Source organism: Urocampus carinirostris, chromosome 9, assembly GCF_059441175.1.
Source record: "Urocampus carinirostris isolate Australia breed hairy pipefish chromosome 9, RoL_Ucar_1.0, whole genome shotgun sequence".
Taxonomy (NCBI): domain Eukaryota; kingdom Metazoa; phylum Chordata; class Actinopteri; order Syngnathiformes; family Syngnathidae; genus Urocampus; species Urocampus carinirostris.
Window position 1 is genome coordinate 40,204,610 of NC_142357.1, and position 18,291 is coordinate 40,222,900.

Genomic DNA, 18,291 nt, shown 5'->3' on the forward strand with positions numbered 1-18,291 from the left:
GTAATAAAAAAAAGAAAAGACATATATTTTGTGTTCATTTTGCACATGTACAAGAAACAAAATAATTCAAATTATTATAGAAATATGTAAAACCCTTACCGGCTTCCCGGGCAATCCCTGAGGACCCTAGTAAAAAAAAAACAGAAAAAAAAAAGAAAATATACATATAATTTTTAGTTATTCCATTTAGATACTATTGCTCATTTTAGATATTTCATTTTCTTATTTTACCTTTTTAAAACTGTTTTTTCCAGGAAGGCAAGGAAACAAGAATCGATGTACTGTACTTGTTTTACGTTTCTTTTTATCTATCTATCTATCTATATATTCCCCCATATATCCGTCTGTCTGTCTGTCTATCCATCTATCTATCTAGACGACTATCTATCTATCTTTCTATCTAGACATCGATCTATCAATAAAATGCATTTAGACTTTATCTCTCATTTTATATCTCAAAGTCAAAAAGAAAATACTTAAAATGAGCAAAGTAGTCTTACTTTACTAATATAATAAAAATGGACTAATATGATTTTTTTTACTAATTGATAAAATTGTAAATTGCTATTTCTATTCATATATTTAGAATCATTTTCAGTTGTTTTGGTTGCATAAACAATGGTTAAAAGTTGAAAATAAGACAAATAATATTTAAAATGACAACAATAATGTACTATGAATAATTGAGGCCATTTGAAGCTTTTTTGACAAATATTTCTTAGGACAGACTGAAAAATAAGATGAATCTCGAAACGGACCAAATTATATAAATAAAACTCATAAATAGATTTTAAATGAAAAATAATATTATCAAAATAAATTCTTAAACATATTTTAAAATAGGAAAATTAGAAAAAAGAATATATAAATACAATTATTTTGGAAAAAATAATCGTTAAAAATGACTGAAACAAGAAAAAAAACATTTAAATAAGAATATTATAAATTAGGGAAAAAAGATAAAATTCTTATTGGAAATGTATTTACTCCATTTTTCTATTCCAAAAAATGGATGTTGAGTTTACTCAGTTGTAACAAGCTGTGCCAAATGACTTAAAACGGATATTTTTCGACATAGATATCGCCTTAAAATTTCAATAGGATGCTTTTTGTGTGACACCACTCCACAAAACATAAATCAATTCATCCAATTCATTGTTAGAAAATGTCTGAATAAAACTTGAAAAAAAAAGAGTTTGAGTTACCTCAATTCCATCACGACCTTGAAAACCCTGAAAACAAAAAAAAAATGACATCAGATTAGATTCGATTTCTAAAGAAAAAAAAAATCATGTGTCACTTGTCTTAATTGAAAACAAAACTGTCAATAAAGACTATTCTATTCTACAGGTTGTGCGCCCACTTTGGCCACTAGATGGCGGTAGAGTGCAAACAAAAACCTACATTCCACTAAATACAAATCTAAATACTGTGCTGTTATTGTTTGTATAGTACCTCAAAATACACACTAAATACAAGAACAATATTACGAAGGTAATCCCTCATTTTTGACGGGATTACCTTCTAAAACAACCCGTGATATATGAAATCCTTGAAGTAGTATCTACTATACAAGAAATACTCCACAATACATTGAAAACTACTCTCTTAGGGACTGTTATGCCAATCAGAACGTGGGTGGGAAATATTAGTTGGCCAAGAGGGGGACGGGCGCCACTGGGCTGTATTTGCCCAAGACACACCACAGGAATGGTGCCCCTACCGCTCCTGTGGTGGATTGGGCGTTTCTTACAGAACGACATTCCACTCTCCCAGTCCAGAAAAAACATTTGATATCGACACCATTTTTACAGGGAATTGGGTAGATTACCCCGTGATGTGAAAGCTGCAAAAAGCTGACTTGGCATTTTTGTTTTTGCTGACTCAGCAGTTTTTTTTCCAGAAAGACATTCTACTCTCCCAGGCCAGGATCAAAATATTGCACAAGCAATTGGTCACGCCATTCGAGAGGTGAAAATGCCCCAAAAATGGACTCGGCAATTTTGGTTTTGATGACTTAGCAAGTTTTTTGAGACAGACGTTCAAATGGTTTCTAATTTTATGCGAGTGAGGCTCTAAAAAAGCGGACACAGCACTTTTGGTTTTGATGACTCGGCAGTTTTTTTGGAGACAGACATTTAAACGGTTTCGTGTTTCAACACGTGTGATGCTCTAAAAAACGGACTCTGCACTTTTGAAATACATTCCACTCTAGAAAGACATTAAATATACACAACATCTTTTACAGGCAGTCCGGTAGGTTACCCCAGATGTGAAAACTGCAAAAATCGCTAATTTGGCATTTTTGGTTTCGCTGACTTAGCAGCGCTCCCAGAAAGACATTCTACTCCTCCAGGCCAGAACCAGCACCCAGGTAAGTCATTCTACAGGTCCCCAAAAAAGCCAGACTCAGCAATTTTACTCTCGCCGACTCGGCAGTTTTTCAAGAAAGACATCCGAAAAGGTTCGCTTCTCAATACGAGTGACGCACAGCTATTCTCCAAAATGCCACCCAGAAGATGGTCATTGCAGATGATAAATTAGACAACCCATAAAAATAGCTGTCATTTTTTCTCTTTTTTGTTGTCTTTTTTTTGTTTTATTGGCCGGCAGAAACCTCTGTAAGCAGACATCTGCTTCCAATATGGCGTCCCAAAACAAAGCTTTTTCTTTGGGGGAGCGTTGCAACTCTTTAAATCAGTTTGTTTGCCATCACGGATTTTACGGTCAAGTCGGCTGCCGATCGTGATCGGCGTTCCGTGCTGGCAATCTTTCCATTGCCACCGTTTACAGTATACAGTGGTGGGCCGTGAGGGCCTGCAAGGCCTTCTCCGCTGGCCTAAAAATATCTGAATCATGTGATGTTCATTTTATTTTGTCCATCATTACTTGTGAATTCATGATTCGTTCAGTTTTTGTGTGTGTTATGTCTCAATAAAGCCACAAATGATTTATGGAGTTATTCTAAATTGTTTGCTTCTATTCATTGCTTCTGCCCTATTTCATATAAAGACGCTCCCCTACATGTTTTCAGGATGTCGAAAAATATCTAGACATTGCTGTAAGTTAGGTTTTGTATTGTGCCCCTTTTTACAGGATAGTACTGTAATGCTTCTTTCCGCGGCTACCGGCGTCGGACGCTGTGAAAAGTCACCCAAAATCCACCTTAAAGAAGAATTCCAGCTTTCTCTTCCTAGTTTGTGTGTAAACATTCCATACTGTATCTCCAGCGCGCTAAGAACTTTAACGTTTTTATCATTTAATATCTTGTGCGTCAATTCGATATGGTTGGTGGTATAAAGTGTAAAGAAGAGACGAGCCGTTTCTTTTAAAATGAAAGTGGAATAAGAAAGCTTGATGCGGTTGATAAAATGGTTGGATAGTTTTTTTTCGGCCTCTTTCTACCAGGAGCCTAACTCTTGAAGCGCATCTTCCAAAAGTAAGTTAAACTCAATTTCATTTATCTTTATAGAGCATAATATTTTATGAAATGTTTTTTTCAGTACAAAACAATACAGGTTAGCCTTACAAAATATAGCACTGAAGGAACTTACGAACAAATTCAACTTACGAACGATCGCCCGTCTCATTCATAAGCATTTAACCAATCACATTTTAGGATTAGTTGTTGCTAGGCTCAGGAATCTGCCTAGACCCCTTCAATGTTCTATGTGCACGCGTCGTGCAGAGTAACATAGGTGTGATATCGCTGTTGGTTCAGCCAATCAAATTTTGAATTGGCTTGGATGGCAATGCATAATGTTTATTGCTTTCACAAAGCTAGGGGGCGGTAATTCACAAAAACAAGAGCACCAAGAGCCTGCCGTTAACCATCTGCACAGGCATAGAAAGTATATTGTGTTCATTTGATAGCGTCTATGTCAAACCACAATGGCCGAAAGAGGAAAATGGATGGATTTGGTCACATATATACTGCGAAAGCCGTTTTAAAGACGGACTTTTCGAGAAAAGCTGGACATGGTTCAGAAATCGCAACACGGAAAATGTTTTGTTCGCCACTTTCAACCCACACAATACATTGGGTTGGATAATAATACGGAAGACAAAATAAAAACCAGAAAGTACTGTATGCAGAAAAATGAGCCAAATTTGGACTCATTTTAATGATATTGATCGCGCTGAAACAGAGCACATTCAATCTTTTGATTTTTGTTTTATTTATTGGAATTTATATTTTTCGCAGGTATGGCACTGCAAAGTCATTATTTTAAATTTATATTTGATTGTTTTGCACTTTTCGGAATAGTGTGTTGTTTAAATTTAAACCTGTTCAGTGTGTAAAAACCCCAAATTTTTTTGCATTTTACAATTTTTGGGGGGAGATTTGTGAATATTTTAATTTGTATTTTATGTGCCGAGCGGGAAGAGCCACTTTTGAAAAAGAGCCTGTCTTCTTGGATGCAACAGTTAGTGGCCGTAATGCCTCGCGCAACAATTCGATAATGAGGACTGGTGCCACCATCGGCGTCATTTTTACTCACTTTTAAATCTTTTACTTAATTTAAACGCGTCGTCTATTGAGTCTGACTGCCCAGGAAACACGGCAACAGAAATCATTTCAAGCATTCTCAAGCGCCGTGTTCTAGTATTCCTATCGTATTTTTGGAGTATGAATATTGTATTTTTGTAGAATTTCATAGTTGTAATTTTCTATTATAGTTTTACTGTAGTATTTAGTAGTTTTTTCATAGCTCTAATTTTGTGTTGTAGTATTACTGAAGCATTTTCGTAGTTTCACTGACGTATTTTGTAATATCACTGTTGTACTTTTGTAGTTTTACTGTGTTATTTTTGTAGCATTAAAAAGTACTTTGTAGTAGTTTGCAATAGTCTGTGGTCTGTGCATAGAAATAGACATGACTTGACTTGACTCAAAATTCAAGCATTTTCAAGGATTTCAAGCACTCGTACGAACCCTGCATGTTAAACTCTGCAAATTCAAAGTAACCAACACAGAATCCCTGAACAAAATGCTTTTTGCGTCCTACACATGACTAAATCAGACAGCAATGAAGGCCCAAGGGTAAATAAAATTCATGGTACCAAAGAGAGCTGTGGGAAAGTCATGATGAGGAACGTCAACGGCCCCCGGGCAAGAGAAGCTATTGTTACCAGAGCAGATTTTTTTTTTCTGTTGTTTTTTTTCTAAGATGGTTACTGGAAGGAGGTTGGAGGCGAGATGCTATGCGCTCACTCTTTCCGTACAAAAAACAGATGAAGAGTTAGCTTGCAGATGCTACCAGTTAAGCCACTGGAAGAGAAAAGTGCGTAGATACGGAGCATTGATCTCGCAATCGGTACCGATGCAAATACATAAATACCTAAAAAATATTTAGCCATCGTTACTGGTAGCAGACATTGTTGTCGATTGCTAATTTAGTATTTAGCTTTGTAGTAATGACATGGACTTCTTTCTTCAGCATTGTTCTCAATGGGGTTGAAGTCAGGACTTTGGGAAGGCCATTCTAAAACCTTCATTCTAGCTTGATTTAGCCATTCCGTGACCACTTTGATGTCCTGTTGGCAGGGTTGGGTAGGGTTACTTGAACTGGATTACTTTCAATGACTTTTGGATTACTCCGATACCAAATATGTGAATAAAAGATAAAAGAAAGTAAATAGGAATAAAATGACTCCATTTTGTGCAGGCTTGGGGAGTAACGGAATACATGGAAGGGCAAAAATGATGTCGGCAAGCTGTTTGGATTGATTTTCATTTTGTTTCTGTCGCATTTCATGTTCGTTTTGCCGGAGATCAAAGCCAGGAGAGAAAGCTTACCACGTGTTGTGAGTCATCAGTTTATTCATATTTACTTTCTTTTGTCTTTTATGAGCATATTTGCTATTGGAGTCATCCAAAAGTCATTGAAAGTAATCCAGTTAAAGTAACTCTACCCAACCCTGCCTGTTGGAACACCCAACTGCCCCCGAGAGGCAATCTTCGGGCTGATGACTTTAGGTTATCTTGATAGATAGATAGATAGATAGATAGATGTCTAGATGTCTAGATAGATGATGACTAGATAGATAGATAGATGTCAAGATAGATAGATAGATAGATAGATAGATAGATAGATAGATAGATAGATAGATAGATAGATAGAATTCTAGATGTCTAGATAGATAGATAGATGGATAGTTAGATGTCTAGATAGATAGATGAATACATAATTCATCCCCGTAGGGAAATTCACACCTCCAGCAGTATCCTTGAAGAATTTGAAGGTAATCCTCCTTCTTCATTATCCCAATGACTCTCTGTAAAGCACCAGTTGCATTGGAAGCAAAACAGTCCCACAACATAATACTACCACCACGGTGCTTGACAGTGGGTATGGTGTACTTGGGGTTAAGGCCTCACCATTTCTCCTCCAAACATATTACTGGGTATTGTGGCCAAAAAGCTTGATTTCTGTTTCGTCTGACCGTAGAACTTTCCTCTAGGTCTTATCTTTGTCGTGAAATTAGAGTATTTTGTGTCTTATTTTGTCATGTTTTTGTTGTATATTTTGTGGGGTATTTTGTCATGTACTTTGTCGTAAAACCCATCACCTATTTTGTCATGTATGTTGTTGTGTCGGCGGCGCAGTGGTTAGCGCGTCTGCGGCACAGTTCTGAGTTCATGAGATCGAAGCTCCTGTGTGGAATTTGCATGTTCTCCCTGTGCTTGGTTGGGTTTTGTTGTCCCTAGGTGTGAATGAGTGAGTGTTGTCTGTCCCTGTGTGCCCTGCAACTGGCTGGCAAGCAGTTGAGGGTGTCCCCTGCCCACCGCCCGACGATAGCTGGGATGGGCTCCAGCACCCCCCGTGACCCTACTGAAGATAAGCACTGCAGATAATGGATGGATGGATGGATGCTGTTGAATATTTTGTTGTTGTTTAATTTTTCATGTATTTCGTCACATATTTTTTTAAATGTATTTTGTCGCGAATTTCGTTGTAAAATTTCTTGGGTGGGTAAAGACCAATCTCATCCAGCAACAGGACACAAAAACTAATCCACATGAGTGACAAAGACCGAGCAAGATGGATACACCTGGAGCAGGTGAACAGAGTCGGAGCTGGAGTTAGTGGCTCACTTTAGCGGATAGCGGGAGAAGCTATTAGCAAGCCGGTGTATATACATGTATATACATGGAGCCGCTATCAATTACCAATTGACAGATAACAGCGAGCCATAGTCTGCAGCCAAGTGGCTAACAAGAGTGGCTTGAGAGGAAAACAATGGAAAAAATTGACAAATGAGGAGCCCCAAAAAAGTCATGTTTATGAGATAGTTCATGTCTTCTTGCTTGTTATTTGAATCAATGGTGTTTTATTCAAACAAACTAAGTATTATGAAATAAATATCGCTATTTAATACACAATTCTTTTCTTTTTACCATACTAGTTTGAAAAACAACAGCAAGATTTCTTACCGGCTCTCCCGGTGGGCCGCGTGGTCCATCTTTGCCGGTGTTCCCCGGGGGGCCCCTGGGGCCCGATGGACCCGGGGGACCGGGCGGGCCGGCAGGTCCCGCTTGCCCTTGGTCGCCCTGCTCACATGAAAACAAATAAAAATGAAGAAAGATTCGTTTCTCCGCATGAAAGCAAATTGTCGAAGAAGCAAAGATCAGCAGTATGTGGAAAAAAAAGAACAAGAAAATAAGAGTACGAGCTATCGTTTTCTGGGACATATGGGAGCAGTACAAAGAATGTCAAATATTTTGTTTAAGTCAAGAATTCTGGCAACTGCTTCACACTTAACAGTAGAAAAGAAATGATTTCCTTCATGGCAGACAATGGGATATTTATTTTAGGAATTTGTTTGGTTGGTGTGTTTGTTATTCTTGATTTTTTAAATGCATTTAGCAGTCATTTATCGAGTGATTTCATTTCTTTATTTTTATTGATATATTAATTGTAAAATTTGTATTTTATACCAAATATTTTGGTATCTCTTATTTTTACAAATTATTAAATATTTTTAAAATGTTTGCTTTGTATTATTTTAACTCTTATTAGTATTATTTTGATTTTATATTTGTATTCATCTATTAAAAAAATGCTGTTTTTCCCACAAATTTTCCTACTGGAAAATAACACAAATAAAAACACCAATTTTAAATATTTGTACTTAATTTTGAAACCATATAAAATAAATATAATCTATATCCTAGGGAATAATAGCGTTGATTTATGTTTGATAAACATATTGATAAACGTTTATAAAATGAAATAATTTTGGGGCCAAATAATAGTGTTTTTTTTTATTTTGCCTTTTATTTTTGTGTTACAATATTTTAGAAAAATACAATATACAAATATTTGGGAGATTTTTTTTTAAATTTTCAAGTAGGATTTATTTTGCTACACATATGGTTTATTTTTAATGTTTTATATTTTATCATTTTTAAAACCCCTAAATATGTAAAATAGAAAATACAATTTGGGTCATTTTATTTTACCCATACATACATACATACATATAATTTATGGTATTATTTAAAAAAATATATTTTGGAGATTTATTATTTTTTTGATATAAAGTGTTTGATTTATTCTGCTGCACATTGGTTTATTTTTTATTTAAGTTTTATATCTTATAATTTTTAAAACCCCAAAATATGTAAATTATAAAATACAATTTTGGTGATTTTATTTTAGCCATATGGTATTATTTAAAAAAACAACAAATAAATTGTGTTGGATTTAGTATTAGATTTATTTTGCTATACATATGGTTTATTTTTAATTTCAAATTTTTTATATTTTGTTATTTTTAAAACCAAAAAATATCAAAAATATAATTTCTAATTACTATTGATTTTATTTATATCTATACACTTACATTCATATACACGTAATTATTGTATCTTATTGAATTGATTTTTTAAAAACAAGAAAATTGTTATAATCTAAAAGTAGAATTTTGGAGATGTGTAGATTTAATTGCTACGACTTGATTCCTCCTTTAAAAGGGATTTCTCTTTTTCTTTTTCTTTGAGTATTACTTTATATGCTATATATATATTATATATTAAATATTATATATTATACATTGAATATTATATATCATAGATATTTATATGTACCTTCAGAAAACGTCTCTGAAAGGTGGCGGAGGGCTCGCCAGCCAGAAATCCGTGATCAAATCTGGGATAGAGCATCTACAGAAGCGGCGGTACATGCAGAAAAGAGAAGAAGAAGGAAGGAAAAGTCATGAAGGAGCCATAAAAAGAATTGGGTAGGGGGGCTTCTGCCGTAGGAATAGAGGAAAAGCCGTGAGGAGACCCTGAGGAGAGAAAAGAGACGAAGGCTTCCCGGCGGAGACGGAAAGCGAGATGTGAGGGCTGCGGACGAACCTTAAGAGTGAGAATTTGATTACTGTGCAGTCCCGCGTACGTGCTGTAGTTTGGGGGACCCTAAAAACAAGAGGTTCAAGTTCAACCGAGGGGATTCAAGGAGGTCATTGACGTGAAGCACAAGGTCATCTTCTGGAGCGAGGTTCCCCGACCTTCACTCCACCCCACTGATCTTCATATACCAGGTTATAATGCGTTTGAAATCGTCAATAATTGATAAAGGGAAAATACGATATCATTTATGACAGGACCGGAACGGAAACAGGACCCAATTGCGTGGCGTTTCTCACAAGTTTTACTAAAGGAAAGAGGAAGGGCTGCGCCCACCGTCCGGTGTTCGCTGGACACGGAAGGAAGTCGCTCTCATACTGGGATTCTGATCCAAACACGGAATTGGATCTCCCGTGGCGAGCAATGGCGGTGTCAGGGACGGAAAAACGGGTCGGTAGCCGGGACCGGGAGAGCAAGGCGTGATCGGGAACGAGTCGTAAACCACAACAGTAGAGTAGACGTAGTCAGGATCAGAAATAGGTCGTAAGCCGGGACGGGAGAGCAGACGTGGTCAGGATCAAAACGGGTCGTCGCCGGAGACAGACGAGAGCAAAAACGGGACAGGTGGGAGTCAGGGTCGAAAAAGGCTTGCCTAGTATACACTGACAACAGGAGACTATACTTAAATGTCGTCACGACACTTTCTTTGTGGTAGGAATATTCCTTGTGTCGTCTCCTTTCATGTTTTGTTTTGATAGATTTATTTTCTTTCTGTCGTGGAGGTGCAATTGCACTTTATTCTGGGAAAAAGAAAAAGAAAAAAGGTCCCGGAAATCAAACACACCCGGTGCTCTACAGTAACAACGCAGTCCAGAAAAGCTTGAAACTAGAATCCAGTATCTGTTGTTCCATTGCGGGCCTCGCGTGCAATGACGGTTCGTGACCTCTGTCCCAAGGTCGTCCGGCAACGTGGGGACATCCGACGATGTGTTTAATGCTGCCGTTATCCTGCGATTGTCATCGCTTCTCAAGGTCGTAGGCTCTCTTGACAAGGGCACTCCAAATGATGGATTTGGAAGGAAGTGAGAAGTTGACCGAGATCTATTGTTATTTCCCGTTTGCTGCCTTTTTCCTTTTGCCACTCGGAAGAGGCTACTTGGTTGCTAGGGTTGCTAGGCAACCACGGAGCAAAACTCCATCGATGCACTTTTTGGGGGTAGAAATGATTTTTCGTTAGTTATAGTAAAAAAGAATTCCAGTAAATCTGTTGTGGTAGACCCAAACGCAGGAAAGCAGGAAGAACGGCGAGGAGCTCCAAAAATATAGCATATAATAATACAATGATCAAAGTAGCAAACAAATAGTTCAAAACAATAAGAAAACTGCCTGAAACACAAAAAACAAATCTCAGAAACCAGGGTGGAATTGCAAAAAGGTGATGGAATTGATGGTGGAAAATGGATGATGACCTGACAACAGGTTCTGTCCATAATGTCCTTATAAAGGCTTGGGGTGAATAGGGACAGGTGTGCAGGGTGTCCCAATCCATTAGGCGCCCTCTGGTGGAGATTCTTTCCATGGGGCTTAAGAGAAAAATATTTATCTTTCTGAATACAAAGTCATTCTTTTTATTTTTGTGTAGTCAACTTAGAGATTTCAATAAAATTTGCCTACTACAATTGTGAGTTATTGTCATTATTGTTATGTTACTTTTATCTGTTAATGTTTTGCAAAAAGTTTGAAAAGACAATGAAAATATGTTTAAAAGACACCAAGGTCCCAACCCGAAGTGTCTTTTATGTATTGTTCATTTAGATTCAGTTAGTCCGATTGCATTCGACTGTAATCCATGCTATCGTCGTCATAACACCGCCATTCTTGTTACTGGTCATAATGTTTCTTTTGACATCTTCCTTTCACGTTTTGTTCTGTTAAATCCAGTTGGTGTTGAAACATTATGTAGTTCCAGATACAAGTACTTTCCCTGCCTCTATTTTCATGTTTTCTCAGTTAGAACCATGTGATGTTGCGACATTTCATGTTTTGTTCAGTGCGAGCTAGTTTGTGCTCTAACACCTTTCATGTTTTCTCTGTTTAGACCTAGTTGATGTGTGTGCATTAGATGTCATGGTCTATATTCCTCACGGCACTCTGTGGGAATGTTCCTTGTACCTCCTTTCATGTTTTGTGTCGGAAGATCTGGTTGTTGTCGGAAGATTAAGTCGTTGTTCTATTCATGTGTGTGTATGTTCTTCTGCCTTTTGTGTTTTGTGCAGTTAGAACCAGTTTGTATTCTAACATGTCCTTTTTTCATGTCTTGTCTGGTGCGAGCTAGTTTTGTTCAAACATATCCAGGTTCTACTTTCTTTCATCCTCGTCTTTTAGGTCTCATCAGTGTTTTAATATCTGGCCATATCAACCATGAGGATGTGTCAAGACAATGTAATAACGGTTTAAAATAAAAAATAAAATAAAAACAGATTTAGATTTTTCGGGATCACAATGAAGTAGATACTGAGACTGAACATGAACACCATTGTAAGATAACAAACTGGAAAAAGGAACTTTTATTAATATATACAAAATAAAGGTTTTGAATCTTTTCTATTTTTCACCATGAGGGGGCGTTTTAAATCCCGGACACAGAAACCCGTATCTGTCATGATTACCGATGTGATGCACCTGTGCCCGCTCCTTTGGCGCCAACTGCCTCGGACTCTGATTGACTCTCTGTCCCTATTTAAACCCACTCCTATCTGTCCCCTGTTGTCAGTCCGTCTGCGAACCTCAGTTAACACTAGGCAAGCCTTTTTCGATCCTGGATCCTACCCGTTTTTTGTTCCCGCCTGTCCCCCGGCTTCGACCTGTTTTGATCCTGACCACGTCTACTCTCCCGTCCCGGTTTTCGACCTCTTTTGTCCCCGACCACTCTACTCTCTTTTCCTGGCTACGATTCGCTTCCGACCCCAACCACGTTTTTGCTCTCCTGTCCTGGCTACTGGCCTGTTTTCCAGAAGATCCACTTCCGCATTCAGAGTCACCTGCTTCTCGCGCCTAGCGAACGCCGGATCGTGGGCGCAGCCCTTTCTCTTTCCTTTAATAAAACTTAACGCAATTGGGCCCTGTGTCTGTTCTGTTCCTGAAAACATCACACCTATCAGTAGCCCAATTCATTGCCCGTTTGACGATCCAGATTAAAAAAGTAATGTTCAAAAGATTGTAATGTTCTTTTATTATCTGTTAAATATAACAAAACATGCATTGCAAAAACGTCTGTGTTATTCCTTGCCAGTGATTGTTCGGTTGCCACATGTGGATACATGTGAGATACCATCGTGGGAAGTGGAGAACTACTTTGATTGAATTTTTCTTAAATATACTGCAATGCCCGTCTTTTCTTCTTCCAGGAATTGTTTGAATTTACTCTTTAGCCCAACGGTTGCGGAGTTACAGCAATTTAGATAGCCCTTGTAAAATGGGGGCGCCGAAGCCCTCCATGGTAATAAGAGGGTTAAGAGGAGGAGTTCATTGTAGTGAACTAGGTATCAAAATGATCCCCATAGCCGGTAACTACTTCACAAGGTTGGTCGTTTACAATCCTGGATATTTTGTGAAAATTCCCTGCCAAAAATTCGATGAATTTTATTTAGCAAACGACATTTTACAATCATTTCATTTCCAGCCAAAAGCTACAAATTGAAAACAATGCACACTAACCCATGATTTGGGTGATAAATAACTGTGGTATTGGAGTTGGAAACAAGACCCCAGCAAAGAATAGTTCACCCTGAAATGCAAAAAAGTTGTATTTTTCTTGAAAGGCAAAAAGAATTAGCGGGTGGGAATCCAAACAGGAAGCCTCGTCCAAAATAAGCAACTGGCCTCAAAGATTGCATAATGAGCTCGGAGGGTGAGCTGGGCTTTTATTTCCATAACCCCGATACGCCGGCGAAAACAAAGGAAGCCACGGGGTACGCGGCTTTTAGGTTGTAAAAATCATAAAGTTCGATAGATAATGACATCATTTCGTGCTTGCTGGGATGAAAAAGACAGAAAAATAGACGGTACGAAGCTTCGCAGAGAGGGAATGTTGAAACACAAGACTTTGGTATGAGAAGATGGCCACTCTGGCGATTATTCTTATGACTCGTGCGCCAAGTCTTTGTTGAAATGGTATCCATTCTTTTCAAAATATGCTTATCGCGGTCACCTCATGAGGATATGTGACGTTCGGAAATAACTGGATGATTAAAAATAAAATAACTGGATTGTCAGAACCCGAACAGACGGTGGACCCAAACGCGTAACGTTTTCACGCCGAGCTTTATTTCGCAGAAACGGGGCAGTCATGCGCGGGAACACAAACGCCAGCGATTTGACGATCGCTGGGCAGAAGAAATGAGACGGATAGGTCAGGCGCAGGAAAACGGGAAGCCGGGGGCCGACAGAGTCGAAAATGGACAGGGATTGATACCGGATACTGACTACACGAGCAGGATACTGGACAGACGGGATCGATACCAAATACAGGATGCAGAAGCAAGGTACCGGACAGGCAGGATCAAAACCGGATACAGGATGCACGAGCAAGATACCGAACAGGACGGGATCAATACCAGATACTGGATACACAAGCAGGATATTGGACAGGACGGGACAGACGGGATCGATACTGGATACAGGATGCACAAGCAAGATACCAGACAGGACAGGACAGACGGGATTGATACCGGATACACTAGCAGGAAACTGGACAGGACGGGACAGACGGGATCGATACCGGATACTGGATACAGGAGCAAGATACCGGACAGGACAGACGGGATCGTTGCCGGATACAGGATGCACGAGCAAGATACCTGACAGGACAGGACAGACGGGATTGATACCGGATACACTAGCAGGAAACTGGACAGGACGGGACAGACGGGATCGATACCGGATACTGGATACACGAGCAAGATACCGGACAGGACGGGACGGACGGGATCAGTACCGGACACACAAGAAAGCTAACCTGAACATTTGGTTGGAAAATAATTTAGAATAAATAAACAAAACAATACATAATTAATTTTTTAGAAGTCAAATGTGAAATTTGACCCAATTAATTTTGGCCCACTAGAGTATTTTGTAAAATGTTCACAAAAGGCCGTCCAATTCTGGTTTCAGTCACTGTCGCTAGTATCAATACCTTGAATAAGTATCGGCCTGATATAGAATCCTGTAAAAATGCCATCTCCATTCGAAATTTGAAAATCATCTTACCCTTGGTCCCATGTCTCCTTGCTCTCCCTGCCAAAAAAAAAAAAAAAAATCGGTTGCTTTTATGTGAAAAGCACGTACCTCCATATTTGTAGTTTTTTCAACTTTTTCCCTAAACGTACCTTTTCTCCCTTGGGGCCGGTCGGTCCCTGTTTTAAGCGGAGACAAATAGAGACGGACGGGAAAGACTGACATTAGATTACCGTTATTTTAAAAAAAGTTATAATAGGATATAATTTATCTTCCTTAAAAAAAAAAAAAAAAAAAAAAATATATATATATATATATATATAAAACATAAAAAATAGCAACATTTAAAGCAATTATTTGAAAACTAAAAGAAAACAAGAGTAAATATGAACTTAATATCTATTAAATTCTGGCAATGTATAAAAGTTTTTAAAAAAATTAAAAAAAAAAAAATCTTTTGTTTCAGTATATTTCTGGCCATATCTAGATAAACAAGTATAAAGTAAAATCAATTAATTAAAATGTCTATTAAGATAAATAGCAATAAGGAAAATATAGTAAATAACGGCATATAATGTGGTTCAATATAGGGATTCATTTTTCCATTAAAAAAATAGCCACAAGAGGGCGTATCAACATATACCAACGTCAAGCACAAGAGTTTTCTGTGTGCAGCCTACCTGGCTCCCTTTGAGACCCGGAATTCCCTGAAAATAATTTTCAGTTAGTGTCGGATCGCGTTTATTGCACGCATCTCGGGATTGACGACCGACTTACTGGTTTTCCGTCCAAGCCCAGTGGACCCTGTTGGGAAAAGGAATACAAGAAAAAGAGAAATACAACATGCATTTAGGAAATATAAGCACGCACATATGTTACTATTTCAGTTATTTGACATTGGCGCAGTGCTTAATTGTTTTCTGTGATGTCCCCCCTAGGAAGAAGAAAACCTCCCGCACCTCCCCAAGTGAGCGTGCCATTGCCCCCTGGTGGAGTGGAGGTGCAATAGCCCTTTATTCTAGGATAGTTAAAAATTGAACAAAAACGTCCCGAGGTCAAACGCCCCCTACTTGAGAACCACTGCGATAGCGGAAAATATGGCCATTCATTCATTGAAAGGAACTATAACAAATGTTGAAATAGGACAACTGCTTCATAATAGTCTGTTATTATATATTTCTGCAGAACATTTGCACCAAAATGTATTATTACTTGGGAATAATAGTCATAATAAATAAGGATTCGCGTTAAAAGGAATGGATCATTTATACAGAAGACACCCGGGGACGCTATTGGTTTATAAAATGCTGGTCTGCTATTGGTTTGCATGACGGCATCGTGAAAATTCTGATATGCTATTGGAAGATCAGAATCTTGTCCGCTTGGTAAAAACAACTTTATTTTTTTGGTCCTAAATTATTCTCCGTGGGTCCCAAGGCTTGCAATGATGCTCAATGAAATGCGAAACATGATAACCATGGAAACAAAGCGTGAGGTTATCAATAAATATGAAGAAGGCATACAGATTGCTATAATCAATAAATTGCACGGCCGTAACCAATCGACGATCGGGACTATTATTTGAAACACGGAAGCAATTAAAGCAAGGACACCTTCTAAGGGCGTGACAATACTTGCAAGTGGAAGTTTTAAAATACTTTTTAAACAATCGTCACTGTCTCCTCCCTCCTCTGCATCCACACGCTACTCCGTTTGACCATCTCAAATCACGTCACACTTTAGGTGAAATACATTTCATTTTTCCTTGATATGTATCATTATTTATGATGTTATTTCATCCTATTCAGGTATCTTACATATAAGAAGTATTAATAATGTCTTTCCCCGGGGTACCGGAGAACTACTACGCATAGGTTTCTATCCCCTGCTATAGATCAACTTCACTTGCAATCCCCACCTCAGAAAAAAATTCTATCGTAGCCCAGGTGTCTAATTTCAATTTTTTTTTTCAATCATCCCTCCTCAAAAATATGGAAAAGCCCAATCGCAATAAATCAAATACAAACATCAAACATCCAATCATTGCAAAATCAAGAAAGAATGAGAAGCATTATTTCAGACTAAGGAAGCAGAAAATAAAGCAGGTGAAAAAGAAGATTTCAAAGAGATTTGATCCTGCCCTATTTATTTGTACAAACTACGAACGAATATTAGCATAAGAATATATTTTTATTTCACCTGTCTTATTATATATATATATATATATATATATATATATATATATATATATATATATATATTATATAATATAACAGATCCATCTGAGAGAGCAGCAACCTGGGGGGTGTGGTTGGAGAGTGCCCACCTGTGTCTATTCAACATAATATAAACATTTCACATCACGCCTTTACATGATCTTGTTATAAGTCACACAAAAAATTAAATGAAAGCAAAACTCATAATTTATTGCGTATTTAAAATAAGTAGAATAAATGCATATTAGCATAAAATATATTTATATTGCCAGTTTATAAACAGATCCATATCATTGAAGAAATTACAAGTGGCAGCATCTGGCATTTCTCCCCCAGAGGATGCCGATTTGGGGGGAGTGGCTGGAGAGTGCCCAACTGTGCCTAATGAACATAATAAATATCATATCATACTCTAAAAATATAATAACTCACATCCCGCGTTTGCATGATGAGATTATTGTTATAAGTCACAAAAATAAAATAAAGCAAAAAACAAAAACATTATTATTTGCTTAACATAAATGAACTGAATTCAGATTAACATAAAAATACATTTGATTTCACCCGCCTATTGAATATCACAGATTCATATCATCAGGGAGATTTTAAGTATCAGGATCTGGCACTTGGGGGAGAGGCTGGAGAGCGCCCATCTGTTTCCAATCATTTATATAATTATACAAAAATATAATAGTTCACATAACACGTCCATGAAATTAAAGCAAAGAAAACGTAGTCAGTATTCAACAAAATAATTAAAAATGCATTTTATTTCATTTGCACCATCAACGAGATTGCAGGTATCAGGATCTGGCACACCATTTCCCCACTAGGGGGCATCAACCCGGGGGGAGTGGTTGGAGAGCGCCAACCCGTTTCAAATAAATGTGATGAATAAAATACAATAATATAAATATATAATTCACATCACACGTTTTTCATGATGACGTGAGTGTGTTATTGTTCATTAAAATAGAGAAAAACATATTATTTTGTATTTAACATGAATTAAATGAATTTTTTTTGCCTGTTTCTGGAATATAATAGAACTATATCATTGACAAGATTGCAAGTGTTTATTCCCTCCTAGGGGGCAATAAAAGTTACTGGCCCATCAATTTTTTGTAGTATTAGGTTTGTGAGTTGATTTGATTTGTTTGTTACTTTGTTCCTGGTTTTTGTTATGAACTGTATTGCAAGCCTGCAAGTCGTGACAGAACAACAACTTAAAGATATCGATACTCAAGCGGGTCCTCTATTCCCGTAAAACCCATCAAAGTGCAAAAACAGCAGCCAAAATTGTCCGTCGAGTTAACCCTCGTCTCGTAAAATAGAAAGAAACGTAAGCGGCCACCGCGGGGCCCTAAAAATCACAGAAACGTCAAGCGGGATCCAACTCCCCCCAAAAGACTTAACAACGCCGACTTCTTCCTAGAACAAGCAGAAAAAACCTTGACCCTAAGTTTTTAGGGGTTCCCTGGGGTC

At 37.7% G+C, this 18,291-nt stretch overlaps 1 protein-coding gene across 1 annotated transcript in view; it reads right to left on the reverse strand.

Moving 5' to 3' along the window:
• LOC148360290 (uncharacterized) overlaps positions 1-18,291 on the reverse strand; it is a 141,073-nt gene that overhangs the window by 17,329 nt on the left and 105,453 nt on the right. Inside the window, exons 6-13 of the mRNA XM_088343844.1 lie at positions 15,368-15,394; positions 15,271-15,297; positions 14,743-14,769; positions 14,624-14,650; positions 9,095-9,169; positions 7,439-7,555; positions 1,206-1,232; positions 100-126 (exon numbers count right to left, since the gene is read on the reverse strand). Of these exons, the coding sequence (XP_088199970.1) occupies positions 100-126; positions 1,206-1,232; positions 7,439-7,555; positions 9,095-9,169; positions 14,624-14,650; positions 14,743-14,769; positions 15,271-15,297; positions 15,368-15,394 (354 nt within the window). The remainder of the gene's footprint in view (positions 1-99; positions 127-1,205; positions 1,233-7,438; positions 7,556-9,094; positions 9,170-14,623; positions 14,651-14,742; positions 14,770-15,270; positions 15,298-15,367; positions 15,395-18,291) is intronic.